The 19,805-nt window shown below is 41.5% G+C and overlaps 1 protein-coding gene across 4 annotated transcripts in view; it reads left to right on the plus strand.

The window, feature by feature from the left end:
- The window catches only part of MAPRE2 (microtubule associated protein RP/EB family member 2), a 99,416-nt gene that overhangs the window by 65,978 nt on the left and 13,633 nt on the right, over window positions 1–19,805 (plus strand). For all 4 annotated transcript variants that reach the window (XM_039549803.1, XM_010401198.4, XM_039549802.1 and 1 more), the window contains 2 exons: window positions 7,555–7,700; window positions 9,640–9,853. In XM_039549803.1, coding sequence (XP_039405737.1) covers window positions 7,555–7,700; window positions 9,640–9,853 — 360 coding nt within the window. The remainder of the gene's footprint in view (window positions 1–7,554; window positions 7,701–9,639; window positions 9,854–19,805) is intronic.

The raw sequence follows: 19,805 nt of genomic DNA on the forward strand, positions 1-19,805 counted from the left end.
GCAGCATCTGTGGGCTGTTGTGCCTTGCGACTGGTGCTGTGTGAGGGAGGAGGGTCGTTCCTGGCTTGTGGAGGGTGTCCATGGTGTTCTGCTTCCAGGGACTGGGTACTGCACGCCAGCCCCTCGGCAGGGCAGTGCCTGTTTTCAAGGCAGCCATCGTGTCTACAGCCCCTCAGCCTCTGGGCAGCAGCTGGGAGCGCGTGCCAAGCATGCTGCCTCCTGAGCAGTGCTCCATGGGAGCCGGCTCCTCTTCTCTCCACCATATGAGAGGCACAATTGAGGGGGGCTGGAGAAGAAGGGTTTTGGCCAGACAGAGAAATGGTGAGCAGGACTATTTTTTTTGAAAGTCAGTCGTGTAAATATACACACAAACGCGGTTTGTTCTGTGGGTTAGCTGCATAGGATTTGTGTTTTCATGTCTCAGAAGGTGTATTTTGCTCAATGCCTATATTAACCCATAACCTCCTACGTGCGGATTACTATAATCTGCATTACAGGACCCTGTTGCCAGCACTCCTCTACATCCCAGTGTGCCTGAGAAGCCAAAGCGTGTTTCCACGTTGGTGGTTTTGGTTTGTTCCCCGTTTGCAGCCTTGCAAAGGCTGGGTCTCTAGCGCAACTTGGGAACATGATTAAAACATGGCTTGATCCCATTTGCACTCTGTAACCGAGGCATGTTTCAAGGAACTGGCATGTTGTCCTGAGGTCATGCAACACAGAGTATACTCAGTGTCAATGACTCTCTAATGTCTTCCATATGATATTTAGGATTAGAGGGATACAATGAATGTTAATGATTGAATTTAAATCATTTCCAAAACTTTCTGGGGAAGCTTGCAAAGCAGTATTGTGAGATTCCCAGCCAATAATTTATTTTTTTTAAATGTCACTCATTAAAAATTCAGGAGGAATAGAACTTGAACAAGTTTTTGCTTTTAAAAAATAATTATTTAATTACTCAATAGCACTCATTTGCAGTCAGTTGCTTGATTTCCCCCTGGTTTAAAGAGCTTGTTAGATTTTGTGTGGTACTTTTTTTAGGCATGATGAGTTACGCAGCTATTTTAACTTAAATGGGAACTGTGTTTTCTGAAATTGTTCTGATCTTCCTGTTTAAAAATTAACGAATTCCAAAATAAATTACTGCCAAAAATTTAAGTGTTAAAAACTCTGCTGTGTATAATTTATGAGCAGCTTAATGATTTACATATTTAAGAAAAAGAGAAAACAAGTGAACACAGGGGAAACCTACCTCCAATATCCATTATTTAAGATGGTATGGGGATACTGTGGATTACATCACACGCATGCCCTACCTCTGTGGAACAGGACTTTTGGAAGCAGATGTCCTTTAGGTGCACGTTATCTCAGGGGCTGTTGGTAAGGCTGGTAGGAGGTACACAGTTCTTGTAGGCTGTGTCCTGTGGGGACAGCACTGCTTTTGCGAGCTCCTATCTGTATGCAGGCACTCACCCTGCCCTCTTCGAGGCAGCTGTGCTCATGCAACTGTGAGCAAGAGGGCAGGGCTGCGCTCTAATCTGCGTCGGTTCTAGGGCTTTTTAAGTGGCCTCCTAGGACTGTTGCTGGGAAGGGTGAAACTAGGCCAGAGTGGCTTCAGTGATGCACAGCCCCATAAAAGCTTGCTTCTCTACAACTAAGTAGGTGGTAAATTGATGTGTTCTTGAACACTCACTGGGAAATGGGCTGAAACTTCTTAAATAAGAGTGAAGGCACAGGGAGTGTGTGTGTGTTAACTGGAGAAATAGAATGGTGTTGACCTATATACTAGGTCATATAGGTGCTGCTGGAAAGGAAGAGGAATTTGAAGACCGTGGTCTCTCCAGTGGAGCACTCAATATAAAGTGTTCTGTTTCTTAAACATGTGGCTGTATGTAACACAGCATTATGCTCACAGACAGGGAATCATAGAATGATTTATGTTGGAAAAAACTTTAAAGATCATGGAGTCCAACTGCCAAGTCCACCACTAAACCATGTGACTAGGAGCCACATCTACACGACTTTTAAATACATCCAAGGGATGGTGACTCTGCCGCTTCCCTGGGGAGCCTGTTCCAGTGCTTGACAACCCTTTCTGTGAAGAAATTTTTTTTAATACCCAATCTAAACCTCCCCTGGCACATCTTGAGGCTGTTTGCTTTTGTTCTATGGCTTGTTGCTTGGGAGAAGAAACTGGCCCCCACCTGGATACAGCCTCCTTTCAGGTAGTTATAGATAGTGAGAAGGTTCCCCCGCAAGCCTCATTTTCTCCAGGCTAAATAACCCCAGCTCCAGCAGCTGCTTCTTCTAAGACTTGTTCTCCAGACCCTTCACCAGCTTCATTGCCCAGTTTTTAAAAAAACCTTTGAGTGGCATAACAGAACACCCATATTTGAAATCTAAATGAAAATCTATACTCTGGTATCCAAGTTGAAGACCTACTGCTGTGTGCTTACCTAAACATCACTGCCAAGGAAGCAGTCCTAGAAAGCCTGAGGTAAAAGACCAGCCCTAAGTGCTGCTATACTGTAAACAATGATTGCTGGCGCTTGTGGGTTTTTCTCTCCCTTTCTTATCAAAACTATTAAGTCACACGTGCTCCTTGCGAGTCACTGCTCTTTTTTCATTGTTGTTGTCGTCCCAGCAACAGAAATACGGGGTGTGTGCAGCCTTCCATCAGCTTTAGCAACCATAGTGAACTGAAGTACTGATGACTAATTCATACACAAATCATCCTGTATTTCCCAAATGCATGATCAGGTGGTTGCAGCTTTGGAGAGAATGAATAATTTGAAGGAGTTTCTATCTAACATGACTGGATATGTGTTTTTGTATTATCTGAAAAATACTTCATTAAAGCAAACAAACTAATTTTGTTACAGAAAAAGGCAGTCAGCCCTTTTCCCAAATGGAATTTTTCAAAAACTGAGTGTGTGAAAATCTGGTTAAAAATCTGGGACTGGTTAAAAGGTTTAAACTTGATTTGTATGCAATTTTAGAACAAAATTAATACTAAACACGTATACCAAATTTCTAGTGTAGAACTTGGCTCTATTTGCTGTGGTTTGGGTTTCAGAATTAAAAGAAATCAGCCCCACCCCTGCCCCAGAAAGGCCCTATCTTTTCATGGGTCCTTTGTTTTCCATATTGGCTGGTGTGGTTTTATATGGTTTTCTGGGATCTTGCTCCCACACACTGCAGGGATTCAGGGAGGAGCCACGAGGGAGTCTTTTGACATTAGATGTCGAGGATTGACTTAATTTGTGTCGGGCACACTCATATTGGCAGTACCTGAGCTTATAGTGTTTCTACCAAATATTTTATTAGCATAATAAATTCTAACTATAGTATATTAAAAGCAGTTAGTTTGCAGATAAAGTTTTCCTTTTAATTTAAATATATAAACATCAATGCTAAATAAAACCAAGGGTCTAATCTTGGTTTCAGATCTCTAGTCTGAAATCCAGGAAGTTGACTGAGTGGTAAAAACTTGTTGCAAACAGGATTCTCTTGTCTTCATTGTTGCCTCCTTTAATTTCCTTTTGATTTAAATAGTCAGGAGCAGAAGTATTTCTGATAATCAAGAAAATACTTCTTTGCATTTGTGGATTCATCAGCCTCCAGATGGTGAAGGAGAGGAGAAAAACTGAAAATCTCTAATGATGCAGAGTGCGTATGTTTCACAGCAGACTAAGTCAACATGGACAGTGTCAGAAAGAAACATAGAAGCAGGGAAGGAAGCATACAGGACAAAAGCTAAAATTAGTTCAGCATTGCTTACTGCAAGGGGCTAGTGAAAGATTATCTTCAACTCTGCAAATTCTGTAAGACATTCAGCTTTTATAGATTTGGTAGTAATTTTCAGCTTTACCACTGCATGTGGCAAAATTCTTGAATTGTAACAGCTTTAAATAACCACCTTTTCAATTCTGAGTTTGTTCGTTTGTATCTGAATCCTGCCCTGGCATCCCTTCCCCTCCCGTGGCAGCTGCTTGCCCAGCCTGGTGGATGCAATGCCCTCCCTCCACTTGCTGCCTGCCCTGCCCCAAGCCTGGGATGCCCAGGAAACACCTGCAAAGCCCTCATGCTGCTGGGCTCTTTCTGCTCACTGATGGGGCTAAAAATAGCAACTCCTGGGGGTGATTTCGGCACAGCCACGTTTGCAGGCTTGTTTCAGAGCCAGGCCTGTGAATATCTTCTGTAGCTAATGGCTGCATCAATAGTCTAGATCAAAACACAGGAGGACTTTTAGCCAGCGATTCTAAATTGCTTGTTAGCTAATAAAGGATTAGAGGTTTTTAGCATTGATCCCTCTTCTGCAGTGCCACCAGCTGTACTTTTCATCTTTCATTTGAGTAGATGTCAAATTATTTCTTCTTGTGTGTGTATGTGCATGTTTACGCATATAAAAGTTTTTTGGTCAGAGAGATAGATTTATTGTAAGAGCTATTCTGGTAGTGTGTTTTCAACTTCTCTGTACACATTTGATAAGATATAGGTTTGGGGGTCTTTCGGGTTGGGTTTTGGAGGGGAGGATTGTTGGGGTTTCTTTTAATTTTTTTTCCCTCCAGAAAATGTAGGGAAGTTTTCTAATACCGAATAAAATACAGTAGCATAAAAATTCTTTTGTTTGTGTAAATTAGGCAAGAGGTATGTCACAAGCCATAATGTCTTTATCCCTACTGTTGTGTTCTTTGTATTCCATTAAAAAGATTCCTTTCTCATGCCCCTACATTGAGACATCAATTGTTCAGTACATTGCAGAGGCCTAAAGTGCTGTCCCATGTGCAGAGGGCCACATGGATATGCTGCAGCTGGAAGATAAAGGCACTGCAGTCTCACATCACTTAAGTAGGGCTCTTCTTTCTGCTGCCTCCAGGAAATCTCAGCCATGGGCAGCATAGACAATAGTGTCCTCATTCTGTTGCACTGGTGTTTCCCATTTAAATGTAATCTGACAGCTACAAGCTTTAGGGGGTAAAATTTTGAATTATAAATAAACGTCTGTATAATATTAAATACGTACATAACCTCAATGTCCAAAATCAGGCAGTCTCAGTTGACTGTAATGATATTTTTACTTTCTCCTGTTCCTGTGGTAGGCAGGTCTCTGGCTGTTCAGAGTCGGGAGGAATTTCCTCTCTTTGTAGTTCAGTGTTTAGTTCAGTCCATGTTTGTGCGTTGCCTCTGCTCTTCAGGAAGGAGTATTTTAATGAACTGTATTTGCCAGTGTAATAAAATCCTCCTGTTGGGGAGACGGCCCAGCAGCCGCTCCAGTGTTGTGTCAGAGAACAGGTCCGTGCTGCCATGTGGATGCAGTCCAGTGTTTTCTGCCCTCGAGTGTTGTGCAGACCCAGGACCACCTCCTGGCTGGCAAAGGCACAGAAACAACTGCCAGCAGTCCGGGGAGAAACACACGGAAATACCCTAACTGGAGAGAGACTATCTAAAGGCATGGAGAAGGAATTTGCATTACCAGCAGAAGAAGAAAAATCTCATGTGAACACTTTGGGCTTCTAGTTTTCTAAAAGGATCTAGATGAAAGGTTGTGCAATGCATTTTTAGAGCCTCCAGGCAATTACTTAGATATCAGAGTACAGCTTAGAATTGGGGTATGGGGAGGATGAAAGGACAGAGTTAGGAACAAATTCAATTTATAACATTAAATGATTGCATAAAAATCTTTTTGCATTAAATTAAGCAGTAATAAGTGTACTCAACCTATGCATTATCTGTATCCATGCTTTTAACTGCAATGTAATTTTTCCATTGCCATGTATTTACAAGTTCTCTTGCTAAGGATGTGTTTTGAATAAATAATTGTGTTTATAAAGTTTTCTGTAAGACAATGCAAATTTGTCATCTGATGCTTGTAACTTGCCAGAAGGCTCCTTTTCCTTTAGGGAATATTTTACTTTGATTCCTAATCATATCAAGACCATTGCAAACAGCTAATCACAAGGTGTCCTTGGAAAATGAGATTTTATATTAACCATTTTCTGCACAAAGCTAGGCAATGTTAACAGACTGGTTTTTTAAATGGCAGTGGTTTTCAGCACTAAAGCTGGATCTTGGTAAGTCCCTCAGTAAAGTTTGTGTTGGTATTTTAGACAGCATTTTTGGACCCTACTCTTAAACTCTGCTTCTCTTTGGGAAGTTACAATTTCGGTAACCCTTCGTATGATGGCTGACTGGATACAGAGAATGAGAACTATCTCATGCATAAAATTGGTCCTGTCAAAACATATGCATACCCATGGAGAAAAATGACTTAAAGTTCAAGTTATTGTTGACTCTCCTGTAAAACTGGGCAAGCCAGGTGTCTGCTTTGTTAATTTGGTTTCTCTGTGAACACTCAGAAATATTTGTGATTAAAAAATCGTTGTTGATACTTGGCTGAACTGTTAGGTGAGATCTGGACACTTCTTTGTCAAAACTGATCTGCACAAAAAGCACAACAGTCTTTTTTGTGGTAGTGAAATTGAACTTGTCAGGGGTAATCGGGCAATCACTTCCCTGCCCTGATGCTCAAGCACAGGGGCTGCACCCTCCACAGCCCTCTGTGGACCTCACTGAATCTTTGCCGAGTATAGAGCATTTTATAGAAAACTCATCTGAAGAAGAAAGAAAATTGCTTTTCCTCTGATTTCCTCAAACATTTTCATCCTTTATTTCTAAACACTTGATTGTGTCAACAGTAAAGGCTTTGCAAATGTCAATGGCATGATGCTGTAGGAGGAAGCTCCCTGCATACAAGAAATGCTGTCTCTATTAGCTCTCCTCAGGATGCTGGTTAGAAATTTTTCCATATACTTCCTCCTTTGTGCTGGATTAGTTACACACACACCCCTACCCTCTAAGTTCAGAGAGCTCTCAAAGTTGAACTTAGGAAGCTTACTGTTTGAGTGGGAACTAAAGATGTCAGCCCAGCTTTGAAAGCTATGGGTGGACTATGCTAGAGTCTGCTTATTTAAATGCTTTTCTCAGGAAATGAAAATTAGTAAAGATGTTCATTGCAGAGGGGTGGGAACTGACTAATATGTTTTAAGAAGCTGGAGCCTTGCAATTAATTTTTTTTTTAAATCATGGATTTAATCTCAAGTGATTGCCTTGGACTTGCTTGGCATTTGGGTAGAAGGGCCAGAAGAAAGATGATCCTGGGTTGTTTGAATTCAGGACACTGTGGATTGAGGAATCTTATTAAGAGATTTTCATTTTCACTGTATGATTATCTTTTCATTATATGGACAGTCCTACTGTGTATAGGGACTCCAAGAACATTCATTTCACTTTGCATTAGTTGTGGTGATTCCTTGGATGCTGCACAGCAGTGCATCATGCATCCAGATCGAGTGGAAAAGAACCACTTGAATATGTCACTGCTCAATGTGCATTAGATAAGCAGGTCTTGGGTGCATAGTGTTAGGCTGAATTACAGCAGGGACTTGTTCAGCACTGTTGCTTTCTGCTCATGCTTTCTGCTAATGGCATGAAACACCATTTGGTCTTAGCTGGGTGCATCTGGATTAACGTCAATGCATTCTCTTGTTATAGGAGCAGCTTACTGCCAGTTCATGGACATGTTGTTTCCAGGGTGCATTAGCTTGAAGAAAGTAAAGTTTCAAGCAAAGCTGGAGCATGAGTACATTCACAACTTCAAACTTCTGCAGGCATCATTTAAAAGAATGAATGTGGATAAGGTAGGCATTCTGTATTTGTATTTCGGTCACTACATGTTTCAAAAGTTATATGAATTGTGTAACATTAATAAGTAGGGGAAACAAACTTCAAAACACTTGAAAATCCATTTTTTCAACTTTTGGATGGAGAACTGGAATTGCAAGTAGTGTATGAAGATGTTCTTGACCTTTCATCATCTGAAAAGGGTGTTTGGGTGTGAAGAAAGAAGTTTGGCATTTTGGCTCTGTTTAGGTACAAATTGAAAATTGAGTCCATATGTCTGCTGAGGAGATGTGCCATCTAACTCATTATATCTTAATATCAGAGATTATATTTGATAAAACACCATGTGTTGGAAATTCCTTGTCATTGGTGAATCTTAATTTTCAGATAAGTAAAATTATTGGTGACCTGCATTTCCAATGAAACAACTTAAAAATATGCTGTTATAAGTATACCATGTTTTTTGTCTGAAGCAGGGTTTAAGGAATTTAAATAATTTGAAAGCTGGAATAATTTACCCAGTGTTTTAATAGATTGGTCAGCACATGTGATCTTGTGAAGTTGAGAATGGAAGTCTCTGAGAAAATGCTTGTTCAGACATAATGTATTTGGTTTATGCTTGAATGTGAGAGTTTGACAGACTTGCCAATATAAATTACTGTGTTGATAAAAATGAATAATGGAAGTTACGTTGTCATGCTTACAGTTTTACACTGATGCACTACCTGTTTACCCTTTTAAGGTTCTGCCCCGGCTTTTTGTGTTGCCTTATTCTGAAATTTAAACAGTCATAATAGAGGGTCCCTTAAGACTTCTATGAAGCACTGGAAAACCCTCATTGTTTCATGAAATGTTACGGATACTTCTGTTTACAGTGTGATTTGCTAGTGAAACATTGGAAAGACTAATGTAGTGAACATTGTCAGTTTTCCTGTAGGGAGCAAATTTACCATACCTTTTTAAGTGGAGTTAAGATACAAATGGAGCAACGTGAAAAGACATGCAAAGTGCAATGTTAATTCTTGCAGAAGCATCATAGATTTATAAAATGTTGTACAGTTGGCTTAATCTTGAAGAAGAAATGAAAGCCCTTTTCCAGCTGAAAATTCAATACATTCAAGAGGCAATAAGGTCCACCTAACTTGGCTCTTTAATCAGCTGCAGGAAATAATCAAAGCAGGGCATCTCTCCTGCAGCTGTGGTCCCTGTCTGCCCTCCCTCCCCATGTCTAGGGACCTTGGGTACTGTAATATTGGCTGAAGACACCTTTTGGGGGTTTCATGTCTGTGAAAAATTTCTAAGATATTGATATGGAGACATCCATAACCTTTCCTTTGTTTTACTAGAACTTCATAGGCGTTTAAGTCAACTTCTGCACGTCCACAAACTGTTCTATGTATAGCTCTATGTGGAAGAGAAAAAAATTACACGGTTAAAACCTCAGGGTTGGTTCATATGATGACCATGTGCTACCAAAATGTAGGTTGGTTTGAACTTTAGCACGTCTTGGAAAAGCTGCTGGGTTTTGTAGTTCAAATAGTAGGACAGAAAGCAAGAAACTTCTGTCTGGAGTTTTTGAAGAATTGTTTGTTTGTATGTACCATGTGCATTAAAACAAAAAATCCCTAGTTGGCTGAGCATAGTGTTACTGCCAGAATAGTCTCATTCGTCATGGGATGTACCCATAGGATGTAAGGGAGTACCTCTGTAGAACAGCAGCTATAAAGGCTTACATACACCTACTGTAAAGCTACTTCAAAGGCTGGGTTCTCATTGGGTTTTGTTTTCATTTTATAAGAGCACCTGCAAATTTACCCTTTCTTTTAGGAACAAAACAATGGCAGAGGTTTATTTGTTGATGCATTTAGTAGATCTTTTTAAGTAAGTGTGTATATGTAATTTTTCTATTTAAAAATGGCAGTGACATAATATTTGATATTAATATCTACCTTTCAGGTAATTCCTGTGGAAAAACTGGTCAAAGGGCGCTTCCAAGACAACTTAGATTTCATTCAATGGTTTAAGAAGTTCTTTGATGCTAACTATGATGGGAAGGAGTATGATCCTGTGGAAGCTCGACAAGGCCAAGATGCTCTTCCTCCACCAGACCCTGGTGAACAGATCTTTAACCTGCCCAAAAAGTCTCACCATGCAAACTCTCCAACTGCAGGTATTTTGCGTCTTAAGAAATTCCATTTCTGTCTCTGAAGACAATCATAAACTATGGTTCACTTTACATAAATCCTAGTTAAAAGTTATTTCCTTGTGTGGTTGAGCCATTATTTTTACCTTATCATAGGTTTAGCATCTTGAGACAGCAGAAAGTTAACATCTTGTGTGCTCTAGTTTGGCCCAGCCCCACTGAGCGTAGGGTCTCCTCCCCTGAGCCCCTCCATGTAAATGACGTGGACTCTGGTAATGTCTGACGGTGGAGACAAAGGCATTTAACCATCTTGTTGCTGAATGTGGTATGTGCAAGTGTATTCAGGAACATTAAATGGAGTGTGTTCCTCTTTCACACCTCTACCTTTACAGGAGAATGCTTGCACAAGCTGATGTATTTTTTAATTTTTATGGTGAGTAAAATGTTTCCAAGTCTTAAGGGCTGACGAGAAGAGCAAAAATTAATTTTTTTTTGTTTTATGTGTGTTTATTGTTTGGGTATGCTAGTCCTCCTAACTGAACAACATACAGCTATTGCTCTTTCACAAAGATACCTCAGTCTTCTAATTTTTTATTCTGTGCTTGTATTGGGTTTTGCTAGGATAGAGATAACACTTCAGAGGAGATTGGTGCTAAATTTTAAATTTAAAACCAAAAGAGTGTTGATAAGGCATGGATATTTTAATTATTGCTAATCAGTGCTTACACAGAGTCAAGGCTTTTTCAGTTTCTCACATTGCCTTGCCAGCAGGCAGACTGGGGGTTCCCAAGAAATTTGGAGGGGACACAGCCAGGACAGGTGACCCCAGCAGACTGAGCAGCTAATCCATACCACATGGCATCGTGCTCAGCAAGAAAAGCTGGGGCAATAAGGAGAAGGGTGGGGAGGAAGGTTCAGAGTTACAGTGTTTGTCTTGTCAAATCACTGTTATGGGTGATGGAGTCTGGCTTTCCTGGAGGTGGGTTAATTCCTGCCTGCCCGTCGGAAGTGGTGAATGAATTGTTTGCGTGGCTTGTGTTTTACCTATTAAACCGTCTTTATCTCAACCCATGAATTTTCTCCCTTTTGCCCTTCTGAGTTTCTCCCCCGTCTCACTGCAGGGGACAGTGAGCGAGCAGCTGTGGGGGCTCAGCTGCATGCTGGGGTTAAGCCACAGCAGTGTTTCTGGAAGAGGCCAAAGGACTAAACCTGATCTTTGGTCTTTATGTAATGTGGGCATGACTAGTCACTAAGCAGATGTCATTTTTGTTAACTGAGAATTAAGTGAACAGGAGAGCAGCTAACATTTAAGAAAAATAATTAGTCACTAAAAAAGTGTTACTGGACATAGGTTTGTGCATATGGAAGTACACACACCTAATTCCTTTATTGGTTTGTCCTGGGTTTATGCTAACCTATTCCTCAAGTAAAGATTAATATTTAATTGTTTTAAATCTGTGACCTGTCCTCTCATGGGCTCAGATATGCACCAGTACTGGCAAAAGCAGGGGCAGGTGTGAAGCATGAAGCGCCCTCGCTTTTAGGCTGCCTTGTGCTCTGGAATCCTACCCAGATTTCAGTGTTCTGCTCTGATCACCTCTGACGTCAAAGTGGGGCATACTTGGCCTGCTGCCTTCAGCTCATTAGTGCTTCCAGGAAATGGGGCACCTAATAGCAGGCCAGTGCTACTCTGGGCTTCTAAAGCTTGTTTACATCTTTGTTTTGTACCATCTTGTGCGTGAACTTCTGAATTTCAGGGTCTGGCGCACTCCAATTTCCCATGTGATGTCTTGCACTCCCTTTGGAAACAGAAAATCCAAGTGCTAATGTCAAGATGTTGTCCAATTCAGAAATTGAAAAAGACACTTTTATTAAACACAGACTTTACTGTGCTTGTTAATTCTTCCTACAGATGGTCTATTTTTACCAAAGTCACAAATATGTCATCCAAATTAAAGCTGTGGAGGTGACAATCCTACAGAAATTGAATAGCTACTGAAGTGGAACCAGCCAGCTGATATGGAGGATAATGCAGTGATGCCATGTTGTGCTGTTGGTCGTATGAAGAGCATGTCCTGTGCCTTCCCAGCCTTTGTGTGGAATTGTACAACTGAGATAGTGTGAAGAGTTTTGATAAGATCTTGTGGCTGTGAGAGTTACCTTTTTCATGGAAAACTTCCTTCATTATTAACTTAAGTATTGTCCAGAAGTATGACAGGCAGGACACTAGTTTAATTGCTGAGCTGAGGATGGTGGGGTATGGATGTTACATGATGCAGGGTGAAATGAGAGTTCTGGCTTTTCTTGCTGCTTGCATTTCAGAACAGAATTAGTTCAGTCAGATGTCAGTCATTCCGTGGGTTTACTGAATTCTGGGTGAGCACAGCATCATGGCACTGATGTATGGTGCCTTTGTGCCTCGCCTCACTGCATCACAGAACCTGCATGTTGGAAGGAATGGGAGCCTTTACTGATGCTCTGGGAGGAGTTCTGTGTGCATCTGCAAACTTGTGTGTGCCTCATCTCCTGCTGTTTGGGAGTAAGTTGGGATGACACAGGAGCAAGTTCTGGGCAGCTGGGAAATTACCATGAAAGATGTGCTTCTGTACCTCTGTCTTGTGCACTTGCACACTTAGCTGGAAGTGAAGGGAGTATTCATTACAGCTGCTATAGGAGCCATAATATACAATATATACATGGCTGGCCTTCTGGGCTGCACGTGCACATTGCCAGGTCATGCTGAGCTTCTCAGCAACCAACGCCCCAAGTCCTTCTCAGGGCTTCTCTCAATCCATTCCCCACCCAGCCTGTGTTTGTGCTTGGGATTGCCCTGACAAAGGTGCAGGACCTTGCACTTGGCCATGTTGAACTTCATGAGGTTCCACCTCTCAGGCCTGTTGAGGTCCCTCTGGATGGCATCCCTTCCCTCCAGCATGTGACCGCACCACACCACAGTTTGGTGCCATTATTAATTTGTGTGATTTGCTCTACATTAACACTGAAGCTTTGAAGTTTTAGTACTGCCTTTTCAGTTCACTAACAAAAGAAAAGGAAGCCCTAGTGAGAAAAAATAAAGAACCCAGAAGATCCTTCAACATAATCCAAATGGTTTTAAACAGCGTGCAGTGGACATACCTAAATGTACGCATCTGTTGTTTGGTGTCAGGGGCAAGCAGATATATGGGTACTCATTCATATTTGGGGGTTTGGCAGGCTTTAAAATATGCCTATTCTAAATTGATCAGATATATGTATTTCTAAGGGAGTAATTTACTTTAGCTGCTAGCAATTTCATATGCATTTCAGGTGATTCCTGTTGCTCCATGGAGTAACTCTTCCAGTGCCCTTTGACAGAGTTTGGGGTTTGAGTGATTTAGGAGATGCTTGTTAACTATTCATAACTGCTTTATAACACTGTTCTAACAATATATTTTCAGAGGTAGACTAAGATATATGTCCTTGAGTTAACAAGTGGTCACATCCCTACAGACTGCTATGAAAACTTATCCAAAAAGGTACTGGCATGAGTTAAAATAGTTTTTGACATTTTAATCTAAAGCTTGACAGGACCCCTGGTATCAGGTAGCTGCTTCCTGTACCTGTAAATGGATATTAACCTGTATATTAACTCTATAAATGCAGAGTGTGGTCTTGATTTAATTTGAAAAATAAACACGTTTAAAACAACCCAAAACTCGAGAAATCTAAAAATGCAGCGGGTTTTGTGTTAATCAGTGAGCAGGCCAGCAGCCATAGCCCTTCCTGTTCCAAAGGTGATCCTACTGGGGAGTCAGCGCAGGTCAAGGATAATGCAGCTCGGAAATGGAAGCATAAATAGGTCCCTGCAACTAATCTGCTGTGCCACCCCCGCGTTGCCTTGTCCCCTCCTTCAGAGACAGAGCCGATTTGTGGCTGGGCTAACGGTGGTGCCGTGGGTGGATGGGTTTGGTAACGTGCCGCACTCTGCTTCTAGAAACAGCAGGAGCAGCAAGGATTCACCAGGTGGATGCAGCTCCCGGCTGGGGAAATGAGGGTCTTCTCCTCCTTCAAGGAGCAGAGCCAGCAGCACAGACCACTGCTGTAGGCTCTCTGGCAGCAGCACTACAGCTGCTTTTAGATCTAATGCCCTCTGCCAACCCTGAGCTGACTTTCGATCTCCTACAGCCTCCGCTCTTCTCTAATGCAGTGGTAAACAGCCTACTGATGTAGAGTAAAAATTAGGATTAAAATATTAGGGCACTGTTGTTTGTGCCACTTCTAATGCTCCCTGCGGGAAGTAGCGGAAAAAGCTCCATCTGATCAAAATTGAAAATAGTGATCAGGTTGTCAGGATTTTAGCTTAGTGTCTTATGTAAGTATTCCTGTATGTCACAGCAAATCTCCGTGGAGCACTCTGGTGTATGTAGTGGGGTGTCAAAAATACATGGGTAAAAGACAGCTTAATAAAATTAATTATTTACATGTGAGCTAAAAGTGTGAGAGGTTAGATCTGAAGACTGTTAGATTTTTTTTGGTTTGAAATATTCAGTGAGAGCAGGATGACTAAAGCAGAGCTGGAAAATACTGGAGAATCACATGAGGGCTAAAAATACTCATGCTATGACAGGGAAAATAACCAGGGCAGAATGAACTGTTCGTGCATGAACACATTATGTATAATGTGCCATCGAAAAGCCAATTGCACAAGAGAAATACTGATTTTCTGTAGGGAAATGGTATATCCTGCTGTGGCAGATGTGCTGTAAATTAATTTTGAGGGATAAAAATACTCAGCAAAACCTGTCTTTATTTTAGCAGCTAGTGATACAATTAGGATTCCTGGGAGACTAGAGCACTCCTAATGCTTTTTTTTGCATTCCACCAAGACTTGCTACGTTTTTCCCCGGTGGCAGGCAGTAGGTGTTGGCAATGGCAATCTCTGCTCGCAGTGGTGCGGTGCTCCGGGACAACGTGGCAGAGCTGGAGAGGGGAAGAGCTGCAGGGTGACAAACTGAAAGTGTTTTCATCCCTAGTTCATACAAGGCCAAGGAATTGTACTAACCGATGGGAACAGCATGTGCAGTGACAGTGCTGGCCTGGGAGGTAAAGTGGCTCAGCTGTAATACAGACACATCTCCCCTGCCAGCATGAGGAGAATTTAATTTTTAAACCCACTGAGCTCGAGAATTTAGACCAGGAGGCAACGTTCCTTTCAGTGCAGGAGCCAGAGCCTTTTTTCAAGAGAGGTGATTGTGTTTGGAACAGCAGTGGTGAAAATGGCTATCTTAATTTTCAGTGTACTGTGGGTGTGGTTTGAGTGTCTGTGTTGCACAAATGTTTGCACAGTCTTTCATTTTTCAACATGCATTTTTTTGCAGATTATTTTTCAGATTTTCCTTTTGCGACTGCTTTCTCCTTATAGCTAAGCAAACAGTGAGATTTTAGAAAATGCAGGTTCTTAAGAGCATTTGAAATTTTAAATTGTATTCTTCTGTTAAGCCTGTGTGGAATGGTTTAATCCGTTGAAGATAAATGTTTGACTACTTAAAGATGTTTCTAGAGCAAATAGAGGTTTCAGTTGAGAACAAGTAGTAGGTGTTGATTATTTTATATCTAGAGTAGAGTCTTCATTTATGATGGGGGAAAGGCTTTGGTTAGTTCTCTTCTATCAAATATTGTATTAAAGACGAACTGACAGAGTCATGCCATCAATAAAAACTTTTTCATTTGACTAGTGGACTCCATTGGACTTTCTTGCTTGGATAGCTCTGTTGAAATTATGAAAATTTCAAGTACTCGTACACACTTCTCCTTGCCAGCTGTCTGACAGAGAGGGTGAATGTAGAGCTCACCAGGTTGTACTGGACCAGCAGCAGTGAAGGTTTGGGGAGCTCAGGGGACAGAAGGGTCCTGCCAGCCAGGGGAAAGTAGTACCACGAAATAATTAGGACAGCTGCACCCGCAGTATGTTGGGATTTTGAAAGTTGAGTCAGATTTTGTCTGAGGTGATTTAATTCCCCTTAAGCATCATTTGTCATCGCTTATTCCATTAAGTGTCCCTAAATTGAGCATTTTCTTGTGTCCTGGTGTAGCTACAACTGTGTGTGTGAATATTAATTCATCCACTGTTCTCACTCACTTGGTTTAAGCGGGTGGAGAGTTTTTCTTTAGCTTGTGAAGAAATTACTGTGGCTTCTTGTTGGGTTTGGTTTTTCTCCTGTGGCATGAGTCAGGAATATTCATTTTATGAAATCCTTTAATTTGACTAAAATAGACAGCGAGTGATTCCCAAATTCCACTGAAGCAGTGGTTGTGTGGGCTCAGCCACGTCTTGTGCTTGTTCAGGGCTCCCATTGCTCTCCACTGCTCTCCACACTCTCCTTGTGCACATCCACACTGTATTCATGCACGTGTTTTCCTGAAATTTTACATAATTATTTAACAGCATACTAATTACTCATATAGCTTCAAGGAGGATTTCTCCCTAAACGTTAAGTAGGTCTCTTGTCCACAAGACTGTGCCTGTGATGCAAAGAGAACTGGAATTTGCAGCCTAGCTTTTTTGTACCCAAACCTGCACAGTGCCAACATCCACTGTTTTATGTTGCAGAAGTTTACATCTGTTTGTAGAACTTACATATTTAGCAAAAAGAATAGTGAAGCTGAAACTGTGTGGGATACGTTTAATTACGGTGGACTGACTAGTAATTGTTTCTGGAGTACCACAGATGGGAAACCTCTAATGCACTTCAAAGCTGACTCATCTTAATTCAGTACAAGAACAGAATAATTTGTCTTTCAACTGTGAATTTACTTTTCTCATCTCTGTGAGTATTATGTAGGTAGGTACAAAAAGTTATCCAGGTCCAAACTGAAGCAGCTGCAATACTGTTTACAAAAAAATTCTTATTGGAGTCCTGCCTTGACCTAAAATCAGAGCATGCTGTCACAGAAGTTCTCACAGAACCATGGAGGTGGGAAGACACCTCTGAGGTCATCCAGTCAAACTGCTCTGCTGAAAGCAAGGTCACCTTGAGCTCGTTGCCCAGGACCATATCCAGTCATGTTTTGAGTATCTCCAAGGTTGGAAGCCCCTCAACCTCTCTGGACAGTTTCCTCCAGTATTTGATAACGGTCAGAGTGAGGAAGTTTTTTCTTACGTTTAAATGGAATTTCTTGTGTTTCATTTTGTGTCCATTGCCTCCCATCCTTTGGGGACCACTGAAGAGGAGCCTGTTTCCTATCTTCTTTGCACCCTCTCTTGAGGTGTAGATAAGATCCCCCCCGAAGCCTCTCTTCTCCAGGCTGAACAGACCTAGCTTTCTGACTTGGCTCATGGGTGAGATGCTCCATTCCCTTAGTCTCTGTGGCTCTTTGTTGGTCTCTCTCCAGTTCATCCATGTCTGTCCTGTGCTGGAGAGCCCTGGACTGAACCAAACATTCCTCATGTGTCTGGCCAGTGCTCACTAGAGGGGGAGAATCACCTCCCTGAGCCTGCTGGCGATGCTCTTCCCAATGCAGCCCAGGAGGCTGCTGGCCTTCCTTGCTGGAAGGGTGCTTTGCTGGGTCATGCTCAACTCTGTGTCCACCAGGACTCCCAAATCCTTTTCTGCCACAGTGCTTTCCAGTCTTTTGGCTGCCAGCACTGGGGCATGGGGATGTTCCTTTCCAGGGAAGGGCCCTGCATTTCTTTTGAACATCAGCAGTAAGCTTGAAGAGGAATTAATAATGGCAAACAGTTATGGTGCTGATTACAGTGCAGTTCTCTCACTGATGGGGGAGCAGAGATGATTATTTGATACTTTTTACATAAAATACCTGTATAAAATTTTGTGCTTTCTCACAATGTGTAAATGGGTTATATATAAAAATATTTTCATGAAAGGTATGTAGTTGGAAAGAATTTAAACTGCTTGGATTATATAGTGCCTCTGAACAGTGCATTAGGAGTTATTCCATTATTGCACTAATTGACTGCGAAACCATTGCTCAACACCCAAGTCATTCAGTCTATCAAGATCTTTCGTCTCTGTTTAGATGTCTGGCTGTTACAAGTACTTTTCATTACTCTATCAACCAGCATCCTTTAATTATTTTATGAAATTAGGCTTCTGCTGGAATGGAAGCTTACCTCTGAGCTGATTATAAAACTGATGCCTCAGAACAAATGTGCAGTAAAGGTTTTTTTTTTTCCTCCAGGAAATTTAAAATTAGAAATCCCTAAGCGTTCTCTGTTGCAATTAAGTTCTATCCAGCTGTTGCTGGTACCTTCTAGCAGCTAGTTAGCTGTTTTTTATCTGTGTTACTCAAATTGGGATAGCATAGTCATTTAAGAGCTGATCATAAGCAGTGCAGCAAAAGTTGAGTTCTTTTGATTTGTCTGGACTTTATAAAGCTTAGTAACACTTTGCTGTAGAAATTCAAAAGGCTTTGTTGCTTTCAAAGGAGGGCAGAATATAATGCCGTGTATCAGTGCTGCAGACACTGGGGATGGGGTTTGCTCAGCATGCTCTGGGGGGGCACCTCAGCTGAAAATTAGAGAGAATACCTAGGGATCAAATGTTTGTGCCTGCTCTGTCCTTAGCTCTCTCTGTGTCAGCTTTAAAGCATTTACTTTTCAGCTGATACCCTGAACCTGCATCTTGTAGTTGTAGAATACAATAAGAAGTAAATGTTGATGCTTTGGTCATTAAATAACTTGAGACCCAACTGGAATGCTAGAGTCAAAGTGATTTTATCTCATGTGTGTGTTTTTCTTGCATATTTTGACACTAGTTTTCTTCTGTTTATTGCTAAACCAAATGAAAATTATTTTACTGGCTTTGAGAACATTTTAGCAATCCTGCTCTGGAGCAGCTGATTTTTAGTTAGTCAAAATATGGGCTGAACCCCGTTGAAGGCAGAGTGCTAAAGTTTAGGTGATTTCATAAAGAAAAATAGCAGCAAAAGATCTTGGCATTTTTAATGTTTTTCCACAAATGATTTATTCTTTGCTGATCTAAGTATGATGTGAAAAAAAGTTTCGTTTCAAACATATACACAACACTGAATTTTCCCAACTTTAGCAAGCCTGTGTACTATATCTGAAACGTGCTAGCGAAGAGTTTGTGTATGCAATTGACATGGAAGCTATTGGAGTCACCCGTTTCTGAAAGAAACAAAACCAAAACAAAAAGCACCAAACAAAGGGGAAAAAACCGCAACAAAAATACAAAAACCCCACCAGTATGTTTTTTTTTCTTATCCATCTTATGTTAAAGAGCATAGAAAAGGAGGATGGCCATCTTGCACAGAAATGTTTACACATGCTAACTGGATTACCAAGTTGTTTGTTTGTGTTCTGTTAGCATTAGGTGACCCAGTTAATACAGAGTTATCCGTAGGGGTGGGAGGAGATGCTTGCTACAGAGGGAGGCCTGTGACTACATCAGGAAAGCTTAAGCTTGATTAAATAACCCATTGCTGCTCTCCTTTCCCATCACTTTCCAGCTCCACCAATGAACCACTGTCATAGTTCTAGGTCAGTGACATTGTGAGCTCCATGGTCTGGACATATGGACAGCCCCACAAGCTTTCTCTTCCTCTCCCTGCCTCCTTGCAATTTCTTCCTAGTGATGGCTTTTTTTCAATGCATTGGGTTTACAATGGATTGCTTTATTAAAGCATTGTCTGACACTGGGGATACATCATGGAAATGACAACTTAGAACAATTTGTAGTGTGCCATAAACCAAGTAATCCTATGGGAGGAGCAGCTGGCGAGGTGTGGGGTAGAAAGTGGCTGCTGAGAAAGCCGGGGCAAAATCCCTCTGGAACTGGTGAACTGCCAGCTCAGAGCTCAGCTGGGAGCTGGGTGCCTGCTGGATTAGGGCTGTCTCCTGTGTGGCTCAGGCTTCAGAGCCAGCAGCATTTGATGGTGGAGGATGGCATGGAGCCTGTCAGCACGTTTGGACAACTGTGCTTTGCTCTTTGTAGGAAACAGTGATGAACGTGGGTGCTGC

This window comes from Corvus cornix, chromosome 2 (genome assembly GCF_000738735.6).
Source record: "Corvus cornix cornix isolate S_Up_H32 chromosome 2, ASM73873v5, whole genome shotgun sequence".
In the NCBI taxonomy this organism is placed as follows: domain Eukaryota; kingdom Metazoa; phylum Chordata; class Aves; order Passeriformes; family Corvidae; genus Corvus; species Corvus cornix.